The sequence below is a fragment of the Sander vitreus genome, chromosome 19 (assembly GCF_031162955.1).
Source record: "Sander vitreus isolate 19-12246 chromosome 19, sanVit1, whole genome shotgun sequence".
Lineage (NCBI taxonomy): Eukaryota > Metazoa > Chordata > Actinopteri > Perciformes > Percidae > Sander > Sander vitreus.
The window spans coordinates 15,416,993-15,438,951 of NC_135873.1; the positions used below are offsets into that span (position 1 = coordinate 15,416,993).

The window sequence follows — 21,959 nt, forward strand, 5'->3', positions numbered from 1 at the left end:
ATGGGGTATACAGTAAACCATATTTTTAAGTATTGCTTTAATACAGGACATTTAAAAAAAAACAGAGATGGCAATCAGTTTCTCCTGCTCAGTGAAGAAAAAACTTACACATCTGTTTAAGGTTGCATCGCTCTAATCCTTTCCATTTGACCCCAGTTCTCTTTTTAACTTCCTGACATCCTGTATTAAACGGGGGATTCTTTATGTTGTGTTGTTGCTAGATAAATCAGTCACTCCGTTTCATTTATTTTTTCTTTATCAGGATTAGAAAGCCTCAACTTTGATTGCGCATTTGTCGGGTGGAAGTTTTGTGTTTTGCTGTCGAGATTTGGTGTGAAATCTGTAAAGGCCATGTCTTGTGGATTAATTTGTCAGTCAGAGAGAAAGTTCAGGACAAAGCTTCCCTCTGATTTGAATATAAATAGGAAGGAAAAGTGTGTGTGTGTGTGTGTCTCTTCTCTCTACTTACTCGTCTCTTTTATTTACTAATGCTGTCATTTCTTTTCCTTTGTGCCTCTCTGATGTCATGTCAAATAGCCTTGGATGGAAAGGGCTTTTTCTCTTCCCTCTTGCCCTTTTGAAATCTCAGTTTCCTGAGGGACACTCTGGACACTGGCCAAAATTACAGACTTTCAAAGTATTTCCAGTGCAACTAGAGTGACTCACAAGACATGGGGCCATGTAAAATAATGGTCTGCATTTGAAGTTTGGAATAAAAAGCTGACTCCCAAGCAATACACAGACATTTCAAACACCGTTCTTTATTATGCAGAATTTTATACACGTTAAAAGAAAGCATTAGAGCCAGTATTAGGGGTGCACGATATAAAAAAAAAAAAAATATTGCGATATCGATTATGAATATTGCGATATCGATATTAATTTCGATATTTTTAAATGTAATGTAAAATTATCAAAGTAATAGGAAAACGCATCAAAATAGATTTATAACAAATAAAGCAAGTTTTCTTACAATACAAGGTTTATTTCAACTGACTAAAACAGACTTTAGACTGGTACAACATGTGTCTACAGAACAGGACATGTTTTACTGGTTGGACAGTATAAAATAAATAAAGAGCATGTCTATAGAACAGGACATGTTGTACTGGTTGTATATACACTACAGTATAAAAAACAATGCAATGCACATCTGTTGGCTTAAAGCCAAAGTATTTCCAAGCTACCGAGGAGGAGGCATTACCCTACAGTCACATTAGCTACAAGAGACCGAGACAAAGCGACAGGTTACTATTCATTTTCAATGGGACTGGCCAGAGCCATAGAGATATAAATGTCATAGAGATTATAAATATATAATGTCTTTCTCTATCACTCTGGGAGTGGCCGTTTGGCCACGAGCACCTGCCAATCCGAGTGAAGGCAGCGTGACGTATGTCAGTGGCTCGAGCGAGTCGAAGAAAATAATTCAAGATGGCGGAAAACGCTTCAGGACATCGTATTTATGTATATATCTGATATGTTTGGCATTTAATCTCATATATTGTTACTTTTATCGAGAATTAAATACTTTTAAATCCAAAAACATCGTTCTTGTGACTTAACAATACCTCTGAAGTAACTTTTAAGACGTGGTTTAAGGTAGCACCGGAGAATTTATGTTTACTGTTCCCAAGCAACCAGGGGTAGGCTAGGCACGCCCAGGAGCGCCCACAAGCGAGTGCATGTTGCTCTCTTTTGTAGCTAATATGACTGTAGGTTACTTTTGGCCTCTAAAGTTTCCTCTCTGTTATTTTGTCGTCTCCCAGAGCAACACTCATTTTCTTACTTTTGTGTTCTTTTTGCTCCACTCTTCGCTCTCTCTTTAGGTCCTTTCTTTTCTTTTGCTTCGTTTTATGGTTCTGCGGAGGCTCCACGCAGCTGATGTTTATACATGCTCTGGTGTGTGCGTCGAGCCGGCGTGCGTGTGCGGTAGAGCGAGGAAGAAGTGAGAGAGTGACGGCGATTTTCTTCGGAGTGAGTAGAGACTCTAGAGTCTTAATGAGAGAAACAAAGTGTCTCCCCTGTTCTTTCTGACCACGGTGGGAAATCTGGAGCAGGAACAGTTAACCCTCTCCTTCACTTCATGTTCTTTATGGAGAAGGAGAACCAGGAAATGAGTCGGGGGGGAACTACAACGCTACCAAGTGATGTGTATTTTTCGAGAGGTGCATCAAAGAGTATAGACGTAACAAGAGGCGAAACTCAATGGAACTGCAGCTCCGCCATCTTGGACTGAAGGTGACACAACGTTCTATTGAGTTTCGCCTCTCGCTTCTATACTCTTTGGGTACATGTCAGGGCGGGATGCAACGCAAACAAAATATTGCGTAATTATCGCGAGACTTGCAGTATAATAATCGCGCAACGTGACATCGCGATAACTATATTGAGTCGATATATCGTGCACCCCTAGCCAGTATTGTTCACAGCACAGTGGGGCCTCTTTGTTGCCTAAAAGCTAAATCCGCCCACTTTTACTTGACCCTAGCATTGTTTGGGTAATGCTAACCTGTGTTAGCCTGGTCCTACCAGACTCTCGTACATTTCATTTGTACAGAGAGTCTGGCCTCTCTCCATTGACAAGTGTTAACTTCCTTGAAGGCGGGTACTCTGTTGAAGTTTAAAACTATTGGATCTGCCCAGAGCCACTCTGGATCTGCCATAACCAATCGCTAATGTTTGGTCGTAACGTATGTCATGCGCATGTGCAACAAGAGGGGAGACCGTCAACAACTATCGGCTTATATTTAGCATTAGCATCGCTAGCGTTAGCCTAGGCAACTCCTTCACCACTAATGGAGCGAGCTGGAAAATCAAACTCAAACTCATCAACATCATGGCCACCAACACAACTCAGCAAAGATTGTTCTTGCTCGGGCTTTAACTTCTGGATATTCGGCAGCGTTGCTGCCACAACGGACCGAATGGCTTTGCTCGCATCTTTCTAGTGCACGTCCTCAACGTCATCTTTCTCAGCCACTCCCTCTGTTCGCTGATTGGACCTACAAATATTTGACCGGAGAATATACCGCAAACCCAGACGGAGTACTGAAGGGAAATGAAAATTGAGCGGAAGTAAGTAGGAGGGCGGAGCCAGGCTAAACCTGTGTGGCTTCAAAGAAAATGTTGTACTCTGTGCTGCTCCAATATCCACTCTGGTGACTTATTTGCCTTATGCCACATTCGAGCTACAAAATATAGGATGGGTAAACTGCAGCCTGAAAACAGATGGAAACAGTAGCCAAGCGACCCACTTTATAGACATAAATCAACAGGTGTATATGCTTAGCAAATATTGTGCTAAAATGTTTTTTTTTCTTTAAAAAAACATGTTGAATTCAAAATTGACATTGACTGTCATCCGCATGCTATTTTAGCATTTTAGTTTATACATACGCAACAATACGTATATACAGTACTTAACTGGTATTTTATTCATATATTCACTATACAATTACTCTGACTCAACGGATGTACATTGCTGTGATAAAGCCTGATGTCCGGCGAGTCTCTCACGTGCCGCAAGGGCCCCCCCCCCCCCCTCGCTATCTCCATTCAGGATGGTTGTGATTGGTTTAAGGAGATACAAACAAGCCAGAGTGTTTCCCTCTATCCCAGAATAGATAGGCGGTGTAGCCCTACCATACTCCATCGCTGTTAAGGTCTGGTATTGTGAGACTACTATAAACGGATACCAGTACAGTTACTAGGTATTTACATTATAACCAATTGACAGCACCACATCTACTATGAAAGTAAAATACAACTTTACTGATTATCACTGAATATTTATTTTTGTATACATTTTTACCGCTATTACACGTTAAAAATAGAAATACACCATAATGTGTATTTCTCAGTTTGTAGCTAGATCAAAAGATGTTGTAAATTTGTGTTGGAGCGTGCGGGTGACTTGATGTGTGTGTGATTTGCAAGGACTTCTTCAGCTGAGTGTAAGTGTGAGCGAGAGATGCAGTCCCTTTCTTGCTGCCTGTGATGTTGAGCGTGGACTCCCTCTGTGACGACTTGCTGCTGAGCTTTAGCCCTTTATCTATAATGAGAAAATGATTCCGAGAATTACAGATGATTAATTTACAAAAGAAGTCAACAATTGCAATAGATTTTTTTAGGATGCAGGATGTTTGAATATTTACTGACAGAATGGCTTTGAGAGTAGTTTATTGGTAGTTATATGTGTAACCATATTTCATATCATTTATTTATTTATATATATATATATTTATATTTATATTTATTTTTATTTTCTAAATGTAGTTCCTAAGTACTATTTAAGCTTGCTGTTGAAATTTAATATTTCAAGTTGTAATTATGGTATAACTGGTAATGTTGTACCTTGAAATAGTTGCAATATTACTTTACGCCAATTCATGCTCTTTTTGTATCCAAGCAACAGTTAATTCTGTGGCTAACTTGGTGTGCAAAGTAATGGGAGGAAAGCAATGGAGAGGATGTTGTTTTTCAATGCAGTCATGCTTTTCCCCTCACGGTAAATCCTTTAGTTAGCTTGGTTAGGATTAGGTCTGAAAAGTCTCATTTGCCTCCAAAGCCTCAGGGATTCATTGGTGAAGAAATCTATTTTACTTAGGTATTTATTTTATCTATGTTTATTACAGCCCAAGTTTGATTTCTGCTCTCTGTTATATCTTGTGACTGTGTCCTTGATTGATTTTACTTTTGTTGCTGGAGGTATTGCACACACATTTAGAGATATGAAAGAAATGTCACATTTGACTGGCTGTCACTTTTAATGTTGAGTATTTCTGCATTTTAGCTTTTTAGATCACTTTTACTCTTTGGTTGGGAGGAAAAGGTAAGAATAAATAATTTGTACTCCTCTTTCTAGCCTAGTGCCCCATTTTTGCTGGGGAATCACACATACATCTGAGCGTTTTCCTCTGAATATGTTCTCCACATTCCCATATGAATCACAAAGTACATTGAAAAGACTAGGATCCCAGTGGAGCTTAAAGCCTGAGGCTATGTGGGGTACACCCTAATGGAATACACCTATGGGATAAAAGTAATGGGTAGCAAAGACTACTGGAAACTATCAATGGGATAAAAGGGTTAAGCTTAGATGGATGAGGTATATCCCACTAAGACTGTCTGACTGAAATTGTGTTTCTTCCCTAAGGCTAGATTTCACAACTATTCCCAGTGTGAAACAATGCTTGCTGAAGAGGAATATCTGTCAAGTAAGAGTAGACCTTGAAATGGTATAGATTTAACAATTAGTGGTGCCCACCATTACCTGTGTGTGCAGGGCCTATTGGCAAATGATTCTTAGTGTTCTCAAGAGATAAGGAATGTCTTCCCGTGTCAAGACCCGGGAAGACATTCCCCCCATAATGCGAGAAGTTAATGGTCTTTCTATTTAAATAAACCAACATTCCGACTATCCAAAAAGAGAGAACATTTTTCTTTGTTCATCTTTCTCTCCATGTCCGAACAGAAGCAGTTTTCCTCTATGATTGACTATATGAAGCTGAATTTTAACAGACACAGGGACTTCAAAGAAAGATAGGATTAGGACCAATGTTGAGAGATAGGTGGAGGCGAAAGGTAGTCGTGGCTGGTGATGATATAAACAACAACCTCTACTGTATATCCAGGACCCTTTGCTTCAGCTTGGGAGGGAGAAAGGAAGATATGAGGGAGCACAATGAAAAAGGATGATGGACTATGATCTGAGATGAGACGGGAGGAAAGGCAGAGTCATGGCCAGTGATTGTATAAACAGCTACTACACACATCAGACAAACATGATTCCCATGCTTGAGCTTGGCAAACGCTCTGTCATTCATAAATGCCTTTCAATCAGTGTACGGGTATCCTTTCTGCTGGTTTAAATGCATTGAAACAATCTACACTTACCAGGGAGAGGTTTAATCTTTATACTTTTATGTTACTGTATACTTGTGACAATCACCTTGTCTCATTGAACTCAGTTCAGGCACCAGAGATACATAGTGGGACCGCCCTTCAACTGAAGAAGTCCTGACGTCCTGGTTAAATGTCCTTGAGAGTTGCTGTTGTATGATTGGTGTCCTGGCTCCATGCGGACAACAGAGGAGCAAAATAAGAATGTTATATCCCCTAAAGTCATTATTTTAGTAACCCTGTGGTTTTAGTTACACCATTATTTAAACTCAAACAAGCTCAATAATAGTAAGGAATTCATAAGCAGAGATATGATCGGGCCCATTCATCTCACGAACTGGTACTTTCAATCAAGATAATTCCTTTTCAAGAACTGTGATGGGAAATCTGGTTGACTTGCTTACTTTTCAGCCACATTTGGCATTTCAGATTTATAAATGGTGGCTGCTCTTATCATCAAATCTTAATGCTAAAAGCTGTTACTATGTTGGCTTCCCAACACATTGGATTTATATGGACCATATATAAAAAAAAAATAGATTTGCCCTTTTAGCTCAAACATGACCTCATAGTTTTTACATAAATTGTATGCTGCTGTTGCACAAAATGCCTGCAGCTGTTAATGCTCCGACTGAAGTGCTGTAATCCATTAACACATTGAACCAGCGCAGAGTAGAGTCACTTTCAAATGTTATTGACCATGCTACAACTTAATCCAGTAGTGGCCCATGGAGACCTAGACCCAGCAGCCACAATACCAGTTCAAAATGCCAAGCTCTCCACCTGGATGCCGTGCCAAGCTAGAGGCTGTTTTTGGGTAGGGCCTCATCTTGGGGTTTAGAGTGGCAGGCGGCTGTAGTTGTATTTTCCAGCATTACAGATGCGCCTCTGCAGCTGTAGGGTAGCTTTTGTGATTTAAGCATCCTGCTGTAACCTGAACTCTAATACTCCAACTCACTGTATCATTAAGCCAGATAAAAGTGTGTGAGAGTCAGTGTCTCTCAGTTGGGGATCATCTTTGACTGAAGCCTCCTGTTCCCTATGTGAGGTAGTGTGGTTACAGTATGCTAAGGGTTCTCCACTTCTCCATTAGACATTTCTTAAAGATAATAATATGGTGTTTGTGAAATTATTTGATCATTTGCTGGCTTTCAAGAGAGTCACCAGAAGAAGAAAAAAAACATTGGATCAGATATTCCAGGGAGCGGACTTCATTTTGTTTTGCTGTCAGATCTCAAGCTTCTTCTGCAGTCTTTATTTAGATTTTATCTTATAAAGATTTAGTTTGAAGAAAAAATAAGACATTTATTTAAAGAGAAATAAAGTAAGTAACATCTAATGAGTCTGCTCTTTGTGTCTTTTCTCTCTCTTTTTCATGCATTCCCTTCGGACCCTCCCTGAAGCTGAAGAGTATGCTGCCGAAGGTAAGACTGGTGCTTTACTTCACGGGCCTTCTGATGGCTTTCCTTAATGCTGTCATGGATGCTGATGCTGGCTGATTGTTAATACTGTATGCCCTCCCTCTGGGGAGGGGCATTGTCAGTTTGGACTGCGGTTATAAGTGACGTCCAGGGGGCCTAAATTACAGTTTCCGATCAAGACAAAAGTGACAAATGTGCAACCAAAATAATCCGTTTTATCTCTTGTTTATTTTATCTTGTCTTTTTAAATTTTATTTTGTTTTACTGTGGTTTATCTCTGTAGACATAAGCATATGGTTGTGGTTGTATATTTCACTTAGGAATATATCAGTCATATATTAGACTAAAAAAAAACAACCCGGAAAACTTTGAGACATCTTGGCAATCTTGAGTTTGTTTACTAGTTAACATAGTTTTGTAAAAGTTAACAAAATATGACATGGTGATTTTGAGATGCTTTCCTCCCTTCTGTCGCCAGCAAAGGTGAACAAATGCTGCCTGTAAGGGCCCCCGAGTGGCCTCATTAGCTCTAGGGCCAGGCACTGAACCAGTGCTGGATGTAGCAGGCTTTAGGGATGGATCAGCCTTGGCTTGTCTGTCTGCAGACTGTTAGCTGTCTCCACTTTGCAGTGTTTAGGGAAAGGTTCACTGATTGACTGAGTAGGTTTGTCATTAAAATCAGACTCTCAGATAAGACAAAAGGCTGTTTTGAATCTTTGTGTTGAGTAGTGAACAGGTGTCTGGTATTGGTGCATGTTTTGGAGTTGCATTTCCTCCTAGCTGAGTTTTAGGTGATGGATTACCTATCACATGGCCTGAACCAGCAGGGGAAATCACTATGACAAACATCTTCTTGCTCCAGGTTTTCTTTAAAGCTGAAAACTTGAATACAGCATTTATTTCTCAATCTTTATACCAAGCATGAGTTGTTTATCGTTTGACATATTGGTAATATAAAAGTGTATGTCATACAGTCATTTCATTGTTATCAGCTAACCCAGTGAACCTTATTTGAATTATGATTTGTGCTTGGGATGTAGTAAGTGTGCAGTTGTAGACTGTTTAAAGCTGACATTTTTGTTCCTACATGAGAAACGCAAGCTTCCTGTAATAAGTAAGTGTGTGTGTGTGTGTGTGTGTGTGAGTGCCCTTGCAGTCAGTCCCATGTCTGTGACAGACCCAAGGCAGGGTAGGCAACTCCTGAGGGACCCTGGGGTCCTATGTTAACTTTCATCACACAACACTAGTAAAACCTACACGTTTAGAGTTATAGTAAAAAAGTAGTGGACCAAAAATTGTGGTTCTTTTGTGTTTGGGTATGCCAAGGAAATGTCACTCAGGCCATTGTAGCTCAGAACTTACAGCTTTCGTGCTGATTTAATGTATGTTCTGTAGATATTTCTTTGCACTGGGCAAGGCCATATGTTGTAAGTTATTTATGTGGGCTCCCAGCAATTTGAGAGGGGAACACCTCCTTGTACAGAGGTCTAGGTGTTTTCTCCAGCAACACCATAACTCTAATATGAAAGGTCTGTTGTTGTTTCTTTTTTTTTAAATAAGCATTTGATTTAATTTTGACTTAAAAACATACTCCAGGGTTTTATGGAGATAATGCTAAATGCTAACACCTCAATTAATTTGTACTCTTTTAAAGTCATGCCATTTAATTAAAAACAAGGAGTTGCCAGTTCCCAGTGTGTTGTGTATCAACAAGACAGCTCAATAGATTTATTTAATGGCTCATTGTCTCTGATACCAAACCCTCAGAGTGCTACTGAACTCTTTCTCTTCTATTTTTAGGGTTTCCCTGTGAACGTATTTGGTCTAATTAGTGCCGGAGAGCACGTGGTCAAAGGTTGGTTGAGATTAATGATGCACAGAGACGTTGAAAGCCCCGAGGAGTCCAATGCCCCTGGAAGGAGGCCGGTGGCCCTTGCTCTTGCACTGTGGGGCGATTGATGATCTGCCTGTGACACTGACCTGTTTTTACGGGCGAGCCAGCCGCTCATTGGAATCTGTGTACTGATAGCCAAGCATGTCCTCCCCCTGGAGGACTGCATGTGTGATGTATAGTTTCATAATGTAAGCACAGGTCTACCTCGTTGCCCGGTGAAGTGGTGTTTCTGTAGAGGCTAATAAAGAAATGACACTAAAGCTGAAGGCAGTGGAAGCTGAGAGGTCGGATGAATGGACCTACAGATTTACCATTTGCAAGGCTTTGAACACCTCACTGCACCAAGTGTTGTTGGTTGTGTTAAGAGTGGTTGACAAAGAAAGAGTGTAGTGGTATGGATGATAATTTTGGTTTTGAACCTACTATGTAAATTTGAAACTGAAAATTTCTAAAATTAGTCTGTGTGTGGTCCACTTGCTAGCACTTGTGAGAAATGTTTTCCAAAAAAGAAAAACTGAAAAGAAAAATACATTGCTGAGGCAGTCAAAATACATGCTGTTCAATCAGAGGCTGGAGGATAGCCATTTTTAATTTCCTTCCAACTGATCTGGTCTGACAGACCATGACCAGTAACATGTCTAAGAGAAAAACGGCTGATATACAGTTGGACAGTAACGGATCAAATCCAACCCTGGTCAGTGTGGCTGGTCTCTGAGACTGGCTGATAGATTTAGTGACCTGGTGCTTTGTTTGGGTGAGGAATGTTCCGAGCTGCCCACGCTGATCTTAATCAATCTGATCAAGGCTAATGATCTTTTCTGTCTGAGCCACACAGACCTCCAACTTAATCTCACCCTTCGGGGATGGCAATAACAATTTTTTCTTTTCCCCAGCGTAAAAAATGGAGTTTGATGTTGGCTAGAGATACAGGATTATAGATTTGTGTGGGGCCTGTAGTAATAGAAGATTACTTTGGTTCATCATAACCAGATTATGGATTTTGTTCTTATTTGCTGAGGAGAAATAAAACAAAATCATAGACTAAAAACTTGAATGTTTTTTAAATGCGTGTGCATCAAGGCAGCAGAAGGAGGAAAACAGAGTAAACCAAATATTAAATGTGCTGATGTCATTATGACTATTAACCTAGATTTTGGAACAAACAAATTCCAACTGCTGTTGTTATTTTGAATACCTTTGGCTAAAAGGCCGACCACCTGGTTTTGATCTTGCCAAAAATTATGAATTGCAAAAGCAATTGAGAATGATAGGCATTTATTTATATAACGGCCTAGCATAACAACAACAACGCAATTTGTTCATTCTTTCCAATCAATAGAGCTTAACAGATATGCAGTGTTCAAACAAAGCAATCGATTGTGGAAGATTGCTGGCTCGCTTTTTACTCACAAGCACTTGAAAAGAAAAGAATAGGCTGAAAATAAAACAAAACAAACGCACATGCACACAGTAACCTCATTGGCAGGGAAAAAGACCAAGGAGTGGAAGGGTGGAACAGAGCTGAATGGTGTCTTTCTTCAGCTCTGAAATTGCTCAAGAGCCTTTGGACAGTAGGATGCCTTGATGTTGCCTCTGCCTGCCCAGCCTCTGCCAGATGTTGCAGTGAGATTAAGCCTCCTCAGGTCCTGGAGGAGCCAAAGTCCAGCCATGCCTGTTCTCACAAGACGTTAATTTCACCCCACACAGCTCACACTCTTTTCTCTCTTCCTGTTTTTCTGCTTTGTGATAACAAAGTCTAAAGGGATGGAGTGGGCGTCCAGATGCTTCAGTGTCAACATGCGTGGCCACTGGCAATACTGTTTGGTGTGATGGAGAGAGAAATGGATTGGACAATGCAGGGCCTGGAGCTCTCTGTGTGTGTGTGTGTGTGTGTGCGCACATTGTGCGTGCGTGCGTGTGTTGAATTTGTGAAGCTTTGTCAAATTCTTGCGGAAGTTAATTCTTGTGTGTGATCTTTTTGATTCAAGCACCTTGGAATAGCTGAAGGGTTTCAGCAGCCTATATACGTGTATATTTTTTTGAACTGACAGACCAACACCAGCGTTTTTAGCATACATTACATTATGTATAATTTCCTTTGAAACCAACCCCCTTTCGTTGAATATATTCTCTCTACCTATCACACAGAAGTCGTAACTTCAGCTATTCGACTGTATTACAATGACATTGTATTACATTGAGCTTTGGGAGGGCTCTCAAGGCTTTCTTCAAAGTACTCCTTTCTCTTGTGTACTAAAATTAAAATGTGTTGTGCACCTCTGTGCCTATGTTGCTTTTGAAATAGTAAAAAATTAAAAAAAATGAAATAAAGTCTTTTAAGCATTTCCCAATGGACACTGGGGTTATGGGGTATTTGGAGTTTATATTGCCTCATCTCTCGTTTGGTTGTCTTCACCAACTAATATATGCCCGGTCAGGGATACAGTCTAGATAATCCTCCTCTCTTTTCTATCACTCTATGATTTCCCTCTTCCTTTCCCCTTATCCCTACACCTATCTCTAGCTTTACTCTGTCTCATCAATCTCCGGTTTTGTCTTCTTGCCACATAGATGTACTCTCGACATCTCTTTCTTCCTTTCCTTCTGCCAATCCTCTTTTTTTATTTGCTCTCTTCTTCATCTCGGTCACGTCCTTCCTTCTTCTGGTAGATAAACTTATAGTTAGTAGCTAAGAGGCTTATTGGCGAGATGCCTCTATAGGAAGCTGTGAAATGCAGCTTTACTGGGGTATTGAAGGCTAGAGGGACTAGATAGGTTTATTTACTGGTGCCCACATTGTGTATATAAGCTATGAAATGTAAATGAATAGGAAGACATTAATTTGCCCACATTAAATAATATATTCGGAGGCAACACTCCTGTTTTAGCATCTATTGTAAGTTCTAATAAGGTTTTGACCTTGTTCTTTTGGAGGCTCTTAATGTTTGACACTATCATAAGAGATCATAGTATCTAATGCACAAAGTAGATTAACCTACGAGGGCTATGCTGGCTGTGGTGTCAAAGTGCACTTTCAGATTGGATTAACGGGGGAAGGTGGGTAATATAATTATTACCCGAGCACCTCATTAATTTCTGCACACTGTGCTGTTAAAGATACTGGCCAGTAAAGTACACATGTAAAACGTATACAAAGAAAAACGATATTAAAAACCTCAATTAAAGTAGAGCTGTCTGAACTGACGAGTTTGTTGCCACTCTATTTACACTGGAGCCATAATGCCAGACAGACTTGTTTTCTATGATTGTCTCAACTCTGGGCCTTTTGCAACTTGTCTTTGCTTTGCAGCCATGCCGATGATGTGGCTGCAATTGATGACAAATATCTTTTAACGCTTGGCCATGTGCATTGTCGGAGAACTAATCCGTTCTAAACAGAGCTACGACTAATTTCAGTGAACACATGCAAAGAGAGACATCACAACACGGCATAAGCTGAGGCTCATGTCAGGATAGGTTTTGTCATGTACTTGGTATAGCACACATTTATACAGATTTATAGTGTGTGTGTGTGTACACACTGGTACACTGGGGATAGACTGTATGCATGTGCTATCACTTTCCTTTTTTCCCCATGACACCCACTGTCACTTTCATAACCAGATTTGTTCATTTCTCAAGTCAAGAGTCACTGCTTGATTCTTTTTTTTCTCCAAAACTTTCCATTATTTGCAGAGGTTTTAAGCAATCCTTTTGTGTACCTGCAGTCTTTTTTTGAATGAAATTATGCCATGAAATGCCACTGATTGCAAAGCTAAGAGTCCATGCTGGCCCGGTGACACTGTGCGAGATTGCATTTGGACAGAACCCGATGAAAAGTCCATCCCCTGTCTGTCCCCCAGCCGACAGCCAGTTCTCAGAAAATAAAAGCACTTCCCCACTCTCCCTCACTTCTATACGGCTGCTAAGCCAAAAGGTTGAGGAAAGTGGTTACTGCCACATTTGTCTTTCTCATAGGTGTGTGCTTGTGTTGTTTGTGTGTAAATGTGTTCCTCACAAGAAAGACTTCCCAGTCCTTTTGTATGAGTGTGCATCAGTGTGTGTTTTCTGATTACTTAAGGCCCAACCCCTTCAAATATCACATTGCCTTAGAAATTCAGTCTCACTGCCGGAGTCTCTTTCTTGGTCCAAAGCAAACATGTTCTTCACTCTGAAACATTCAGCAGGCTAACATTGTTTTTGACTGTCTTGTTTGAGCCATGGCCTTTATTTTTGGTCCAATATTAATTTAGCAGGCTGCAATTATGTACAGTATGAAGGGCTGTTGGTGGCAGTGTGGAGAAAAAATGGTCTGGTAAAATTGAGATCAATAGGCTGGCGAGATGAATGAGAGTTACCAATAAAAGAAGTGAAACAGGTAATAGAGCTAGTCTCTCCTCATCCTTCCCTCAATTTCATAATGGGAAAATAGTAACACTTGAGTGAGCTTGCTTTGCCGCTGAGAACCTCCCTTTTCTCCAAAGTAAAATGATATTCTTTTGGGATTCAAGTAGGCTAGAATACAGGATGTACGTATTTTTCTCTTGCTTCATCCTCCTTTTTGTTTCTCCCTGTCCCATCTCTTATCCAGTTTGTTTACTCTTTGTCTTCTTTGACACTCACCATCTTGCTCTCTCTCAGCATGTTTGATTTAAAAAAAATTTTTTTTTAGCTTTGCCTCGATTCTTTTTTTGTTTGTTGTTATTCTGACTTGCAGTCTTTTGCTTTACAAACCCCAATTCCAATGAAGTTGGGACGTTGTGTAAAACGTAAATAAAAATAGAATACAATGATTGACAAATCCTTTTCAACCAATATTCAATTGAATACACCACAAACTTATTTTGAATTTGATGCTTGCAACACATCCTAAAAACGCTGGGACATGGTAGCCACGAACTGTGTTAAATGACATTGGTTTCTGAAGTGTTCCTGAGCCCACATGGTAATATCCTTTACATAATGATGTTGGTTTTTAATGCAGTGTCAACCGAGGGTTTGAAGGTCACGGGCATTTCAATGTTGGTTTTCGGCCTAAATGATGAAATCCATAAATTCCTTGCAATTGTACGTTGAGAAACATTGGGCCTCATTCACCAATATCTTCCTAAGTTTTTTTCTTAAATTTGTTCTTAAGAAAGTTCCTAAGAAAAGTCTACATCTGTTCTTAAACAGCAGAAATGTTTGCAGGCGTGTTCTTAGAATGATGAATCCCAATGTCTTCCTAAAGTGAAAGCTTGTGCCCGTTGCTCCTATTTAGCATAGGTAAACGCCCTGTTTATTCCCATAGAAGGGCATGAGATGGCAGTGCCGTGTGCACGCTATGACACAGCACACAAGAGAAATGTGGTAAAGACAGTGGATGCCTCGACTCCAAAAGAAAGAAAAACTTTGGTTATTCTGAAGTGGAGGTAGTGCTGCAAGAAGTTAGCGAAAAACAAGACATCATATTTAGTAGCGTCAGCAGTGGATACAAAGCAGCAAATAAAACTCATGCATGGAATGCAATTACTCATGCAGTGAACGCTGTATCCGGACAAGGGCGCAGAACTGATGAATTAAAAATAAATGGTTTGATCTGAAACCTGAGGCAAAAAACAATATTTCAAAACATAGAAGGCGGATGCTGGCCACTGCACCAGCAGTAAATACGCCATTTTGTGGTGTAGTCCTAGTCTGCAGAAATATGCACACTTTGGGCGTGTAAATAGTGTGATCAATCACCTATTATTGGATGGTAAGGTTCCCCGTTAACATAATTGATATGAATTGAAGGCAAAGCAAGGCAAGTTTATTTATATAGGCCTAGCAATTTTCATACACAATGGCAATTCAAAGTGCTTTACAAATGAGCAGAAGTGTAAGTGTAGTGTGTATTTATTAAAACAAATAAACATAAGTGTAATGTGTATTTATTAAAACAAACGTGTAAAATAATTAGTTACAAAATTATAGTACAATTTAAATTGGAACGGTATTACTACTTATTTTGCGCAAATATGTCAGCTCTAAATTGTGCATAACAGTGCTCTTGAGGGTGCTTTGACTCTGTTCTTACCTAAGAACAAATCCCAAATAAGAAAACATTGGTGAATGCCAGAATCTTCATGAACACTGTGTAAGTGGGGTTTAAGAACAAATTTGTTCTCAAGAACATTTGGTGAATGAGACCCAATGTTCTTAAACTATTGGACTATTTGCTCACGCAGTTGTTCACAATGTGGTGAACCTCGCACCATCCCTGCTTGTAAACGACTGAGCCTTTTGGGGATGCTCCTTTAATACCCAATCATGACACTCACCTGTTTCCAATTAACCTGTCCACCTGTGGAATGGTACAAACAGGTGTGTTTTTTTTTTTTTATAGCATTCCTCAACATTCCCAGTCTTTTGTTGCCCCTGTCCAAGCTTTTTTGGAACGTGTTGCAGGCATCACATTCAAAATGAGTGAATATTTGCCAAAAAAACAAAGTTTATCAGTTTGAACATTAAATATCTTGTCTTTGTAGTGTATTCAATTGAATATAGGTTGTCTGTTTTTATTTACATTTTACACAACATCCTAACTTCATTGGAATTGGTGTTTGTAATTCAATTACCTTTTAAATAAAATGTGGTATGATGACCTTACTTTTTTTTTTTTTTCCTATGAATGGAAAGGAAGCTACATGTCATTCATCACAATGAATGCTGGCTTTTAATGGATACTTTAACTGCTATCTCAGTGGAAAATAGAAGCACACCAAAGTGTGCAGTGATGTGAAGTCAGTCAAACGATGCCCAACTTCAATCCTTTTGTCAGTACACACTCGAGGCAAGCTGCCAAAATGTCCTTTAGCAAGACACCGGGTCTCTACTGGCTGAGGGGTTGCTGCTCTGTGTAGCTCATCCTGACCTTTGACTTTCCTGTGGGTGAGCAGGAGACAAGTCCATTTACTGTTCAAAACCTACTCCTATTCCAAACAGATCTTGCATAATATAACACATATGCCAAAAATGCAAACATCTACCAACGCTTATGACTCTCATTGTGTCACAGAGCTGGTTGTTGTATTGTCAAAGGCTGTGTGGTTTGAAAAGTAAATAGATTAAAAACATCAAGATTAGTTAGCTTTTGCTGATGATGATAACACAGGGACCAGAAGCACTTGACCAGAAGAATTAAAGCATTTAAACAGTATAGAAATTACAAAATGTGAAAACAGTTATATATCTTAAGTAGGGTTGGGTATTGTTTGGGTTTTTTCTGATACCAGTGCTAAATCGATACTTTTAAAACGGTGCCGGTGCCTAAACGGTGACTGAACTGGTACTTTTTAAGAAAGTAAAAAAGAAAGAAGGGTACTAAACAACAGTCAGCGACATTAAAGAACAGCTTGTTTATTGCTAAAGCCATATGGTCAAAATTAAATGATTTTATAATATAGTAATAACTATAACTTATAACAATAACATATTTCACCAGTAAATTGCTGTTAAACGACAAAAACAACCACCAGATGGGAAAAGGGTGTTTTACAATAATTTGAATGCACCGCAAGGCTACCAGTTTCAAGTGATCAACACCATCTGTGTTGTTTTTCAGACAAAGGCAACTGCACACTGCTTAACGTCCCGCTGTTGGATCCTCTACAGTGAAATACAGTCACACTTTACACTGTTTAGCTGTCAGCATTTTAACTGTGTTTAATCCAGCTGCTAGCTAACAGTAGGCTAACGTTAGCTGCTGTCGAATGTAGTGTTAAGTAGCGTGACATGCGGCAATGTTTCTGTTGCCTGTAACGTCCGTTTTGTAACATCAGAGAGCAGTGCAGGCATTTCAGTGGCACCGAAATGAGGCACCGAAATCCGCGTGGCTATTCGGTCCAGTAGATACCGGTCGTTAAGGCACTGGTGCCGTATTAGCACCGAGTCTCGGTGCCCAACCCTAATATTAAGGCTCCAGCTGACACAATGTTTCAGATATATGTTTTTCTCAATAATAACTGATTCTAATATCAAAGTTCATGGTGTGTACTTTGCAGATTGTGATTGAAAACACTTTTCCACTTAATTTATCATATGTGGATAACTACGGTTTGTTGTCAATTTGACAATTGTCAATTGTTCTTAGATGCAAGCCAACAATTTAGTCTGTTTTCACTACAGCAACATCTCCAAGCTCAAATCTGCAAAGCCCCAGGTTTTGTCAGACTTTGCTGGATTAGGACCAGACCTTTTAAAACTTACCCCCTTAATGAACTTAGTTTCAGACATAGCTGTAGGTCTTTGGTCCACTTTTAAAATACACTACAGAAATAAGTCAGCATTAAATGTAGGGGTGGAAAGGTACATGTATTCGTATTGAACCAAAAGGGTACGGGCATCACAGTTCAGTTCATGAATTTACGCGGAGAATACACGGTATAAAAATAAATAAAACTTGCGTGCAAATTAATTAATGTAATGCAGAACTAATGGAACTACAGTTAGATATGCGGGTTCTTTAGGGACACCTAATCTGTAGCCCTGCCTTAGCTCTGAAGCTCTTCTGATTGGCGTGCCGCCTATGTAGCCATGCTCTGCCTACGTATGCAGTTTTAGTGAGTCAGAGATAGCAGCACTAACGAGTATGGCGAGTGGTGGCGACCCACAAAAGGACCCGCCGGCCTCTTTAAGGTCGTAAGTTTGGGAAAACTTTGGTTTCCCAGTCAGTTACAGTAGTACAGGCGAGAGTGTGGTGGATAAGACTGCTGTTGTAGATTAGTGTTACGTTTCCAGCGTCGCGGCTCCGAACCGCAACGTTAGTTGGGACAGACGCCTTGTTTCTTCAGGCTAACTATATTAGCTTTAGACAGGCAGGGAGCAGCTTTCTGCGGTGAGAAATGGCCCGCGAGACGTCATGATAACGTTGCATTAATCAGGTAATTTTTCTTTTTTTCTTTTTTAAGTCTTTGCAGAGAACAGAGATGCTGTATTTTCAGCTGATTGTATTATTTTAAGTTACAGATGGAGTCTGGAGATGATGTGGTGTACTTATTGTTTACTGTTTACATCTTACTTTACACACTTCAGGCTGTTGCAGCTAGCTCAGGGGAGAGACTGGATGACACTAGGTGGTACAGCCTGATACATGCACAATAAAAAAGAATTGTCCTCTGCATTTTTGTTTTGCTTTTCCCTCCATTGTACCAAACTCGTACTGAACCGTGATGTCTGAACTAGAGCCTGACCGATAAAGGATTTTTAAGGCCGATATTGATACAAATATTTGGTGATTTAAAAATACGATATTCCGATATATCGGCGATATATATTTTTAAAAATGAATCCAGAAACGCGTAACAAAACATAAACAGATTTCCCTTACATTAGTTATTTGTAGTTATTTATGAGTCCTCACTAAAATAATATGATAATGCAGTTTAAAAATAAACTTGTTTGTTTTATTTTACAGAACAGAGCAACATCAAAATATATGCCTGGAAGGAGCGGTTGGGGGCAAAAAACACAGATAAACAAAATATATTAAAGTTCTGATAAATGAAATGTATAAAAATACAAACTTGAGATATGAAATTTAAAGGATTAAACACGAGTGTTGCCAACAGGGACATTGTAGAGTGCCCTCTGGTGGACAAACTATGCAACGCCAACACTCAGAACATGGTTGAAGGGTGTTTCGTCCATTTTTATTTTATTTTTTAAATATTCATTTATCGGCCATTATAAATGCCGATACCGATAGTTTGGAAAATGCCTGATAACAGCCGATAATATCGGCCCGCCTCTAGTCTGAACCGAGGTATGAACCAAACCGTGACTTCTGTGTACTGTTCCACCCCTAATAAAATGTAATAAAATAAATGTTCATTATCAGCAAAAACATAATTTTGGATACTTACTGTAAATATAGAGTAGGCCTGTCCTCAACTTAAAAAATCGTAGTCAACTAACCCTCATGATTTAGTCGGGTTAATCCATTAGTTGATTTAATTGACAAATTTGTAAAACTGAGTTTCCACAAAGAGTTATGAAAAAGCACTACTTTATATGTTGTGCTCATACAATTATTGGAAATACTAAGTCATTTAGCAAGAAAACGCAACTAATCGACTAAAGAAATCTTAGTTGACTAAGACCAAAATTACTAATTTGTCTACCTAATGGACCAAGAGGGGCAGCCCTAATATATATAGTATTTTTATTTTTTTTTTACATTTTCTTGTTTTAAATTTTAAATAAATAAAATAATGGAATAGACGATGAGGACAAACCTAAACATGTTATTGAAACTATTTTCTAAATCTGTCTGAAAGCCGATATTTGCATTCTGTGGAGGCCATTATGTCACTTACACAGCAAAGTCACATAATTAGAAACTAAACACTGATTGGGTGCTTTCTTGTCCTGTATAAAATCAACCTTTTATTACTTGGTGTAAAATTGAAATGGCCACCATCTTGACAAAAGAAAGATTTTTCATTACATTCCAGTTTGACATTTATTTAACATTACTTTTATATTGCAGCACACACAGAGCCAAGTGCTCTGCTAATAATTTCCGCTGCTCTAGACATCTCACGCTGAAAAATTACTAGAGGTGCACCGATTACAACTTTCTAGGCCGATTCCGATTTTCTTTGAGTTAGGCCGGCCGATACCGATTTTAGCTGATTCCAATTTTGTTTTTTCTAACCACTTTACAGCACACACAAATATTTATTTTCTATCTTTTCTTTAATAGAAAATGTTACATTTTGCATAGAACATTTTTTAAATAGATAATTGATCGCTATAAAATTCAACTATATAAATGACTCCTGGTGTGGGAAATTAACACACATCTAAAGTGCAATGTTATGGAAGAACCATTTCCTTCTTTTCACATCCAATATCCAGCTAAACAAATGTGATATATTTAGCAAACTAAACTTCTGTATTTATGAAAACAGGTAATGGCAATACAATAATAGCCTATATAAATAACAAATAAAAATAAAATAAATATAGCCTTAATGCAGTATAAAGATATTTCTCAAAAACACACACAAGCCTGTTTGAATGTCAACAGTAACGTTACCTAAACAGCGTGTAGTTCCTTTTTTAGCAAGTTTGCTTTATGTGTCATTGTGCATAAATGTGAACACTACCGTTGCTGTCAACAGGCTTATCTGCTAATGTTAGTTACCGATGGTTACCTCGGAACAATCCAGCAAATACACGGTACCCTAGAGTGCCGTTACCTGAAACAGATGATTTAACGTCACCGCTCATTTTACACACAGTTTAACAACAAAACTAAACTCTTTAAATATTACTATGTTTTTAATGTTGGTTTTAAGCGGTATGCATCCCCACTAACCTGGAAAGCGTTTTCAACCGTAACGTTAATACAGTGTGTCGGAGGAATACAGCGTCTTTTTTTTTTTTGTCGTCTCCTACAGCGGCCAGTGGGGCGGCAGAGGGACCACACAGCGTTTGCTAACATTAGCTTCTTGTCTCATCTGGGGTCTGATAAACAGTAACAAAATCAGTGTGCCCAACGCCATTTTCCAATAAACTGTAGCTGTCATATTTCACGGCACCCGCGTGAGTGCGGTTTTCATGTTCCAGTTTTTCAGCCTCGGAGGGGAGAGAGAGCGGCTGAGTGTTCGAGCCGTGTATAATTACGACTTTATGACATTTCATAAACAGCTGATTGAGCGGCAGTGCGCCGCTACTACATGCATACAGCGAAAACCCTGCATGTGCACGTGTGATGTTGCTGGTGCGCGATGTAACTCATGCGGCGCCCGAGTGCATTTGACCGGCATAAAATTGGCATATGTCAGCCTGACCGGCAGGTCACGGTCGTGGCCGATGACGTGAAAATCGGCCAATTCCGGTCACCGGCCGGTCAATCGGTGCATCTCTAAAAATTACTCTATTCTGGATTCAAACTTAAGATGACAAAATTACAAAGTCAGCAATTCAGCAAACTATACAACAAGGCATTTTTTCATTGATCACACCCTGGCTACTGCCAGAATCTGCACACCACTGATTAAATAATGTCCTGCTTAAGTGTCATTGGCTTGTTTCTTTTGGCATTTATTAGAACTAAATGTTTTCATTGTTTGATTAATTATTGTTGCCATGTGACTGTGTACATCACTGCTTTAACTCTGTCTTCTCTTGTGAACTGGTGTGAACTCTGTCCAAGCTATAAACGTTCATATCAGGCTTCACTAAGCATGATTTAATCTGCTTTGTGTAGTAGTCAAACACTGGATTTAGTCACTAGGTTTGCTCAACTTGCAGACTAGTTTATGATATATATATATATATATATATATATATATATATATAAATATAAATATAAATATATATATATAAATCAATCAATCAGTCGATCCTGTTGCTAAATCAAAATCAGTGTGCTGCCAACTAAGATCTGGATCTGAGAATATAATGAAACATGTTTCTTTGTCATGGCTGTTAATGGGTTTTCATATTTGTACTATGTGTAATTGTTATCTAACTCTGTGTGTACTTTTGAGCAGCGCTGCTCGGGAACACACAATTAATTTCAGTGTAAACTGACAATAAAGTTGTATCGTATAAACAAAACGTAATCTGTGATAAAAATAAATGGCCAAACTGTCCCTTTTACAACATCCCTGCTGACATGGGTCCCAGGCTTTTTTCTCTCCACTGTCACTGTGGCCTAACTGCTGTGATGAGTTGTTATCAGAAACACCATAAATGTGTGCACCAGC

At 39.2% G+C, this 21,959-nt stretch overlaps 1 protein-coding gene across 2 annotated transcripts in view; it reads left to right on the forward strand.

Annotated features, from left to right (window-relative positions):
• Nucleotides 1–21,959, forward strand: part of nrxn2b (neurexin 2b) — a 652,809-nt gene that overhangs the window by 45,058 nt on the left and 585,792 nt on the right. For both annotated transcript variants that reach the window (XM_078276170.1, XM_078276169.1), the window contains exon 2: nucleotides 7,308–7,328. In XM_078276170.1, the coding sequence (XP_078132296.1) occupies nucleotides 7,308–7,328 (21 nt within the window). The remainder of the gene's footprint in view (nucleotides 1–7,307; nucleotides 7,329–21,959) is intronic.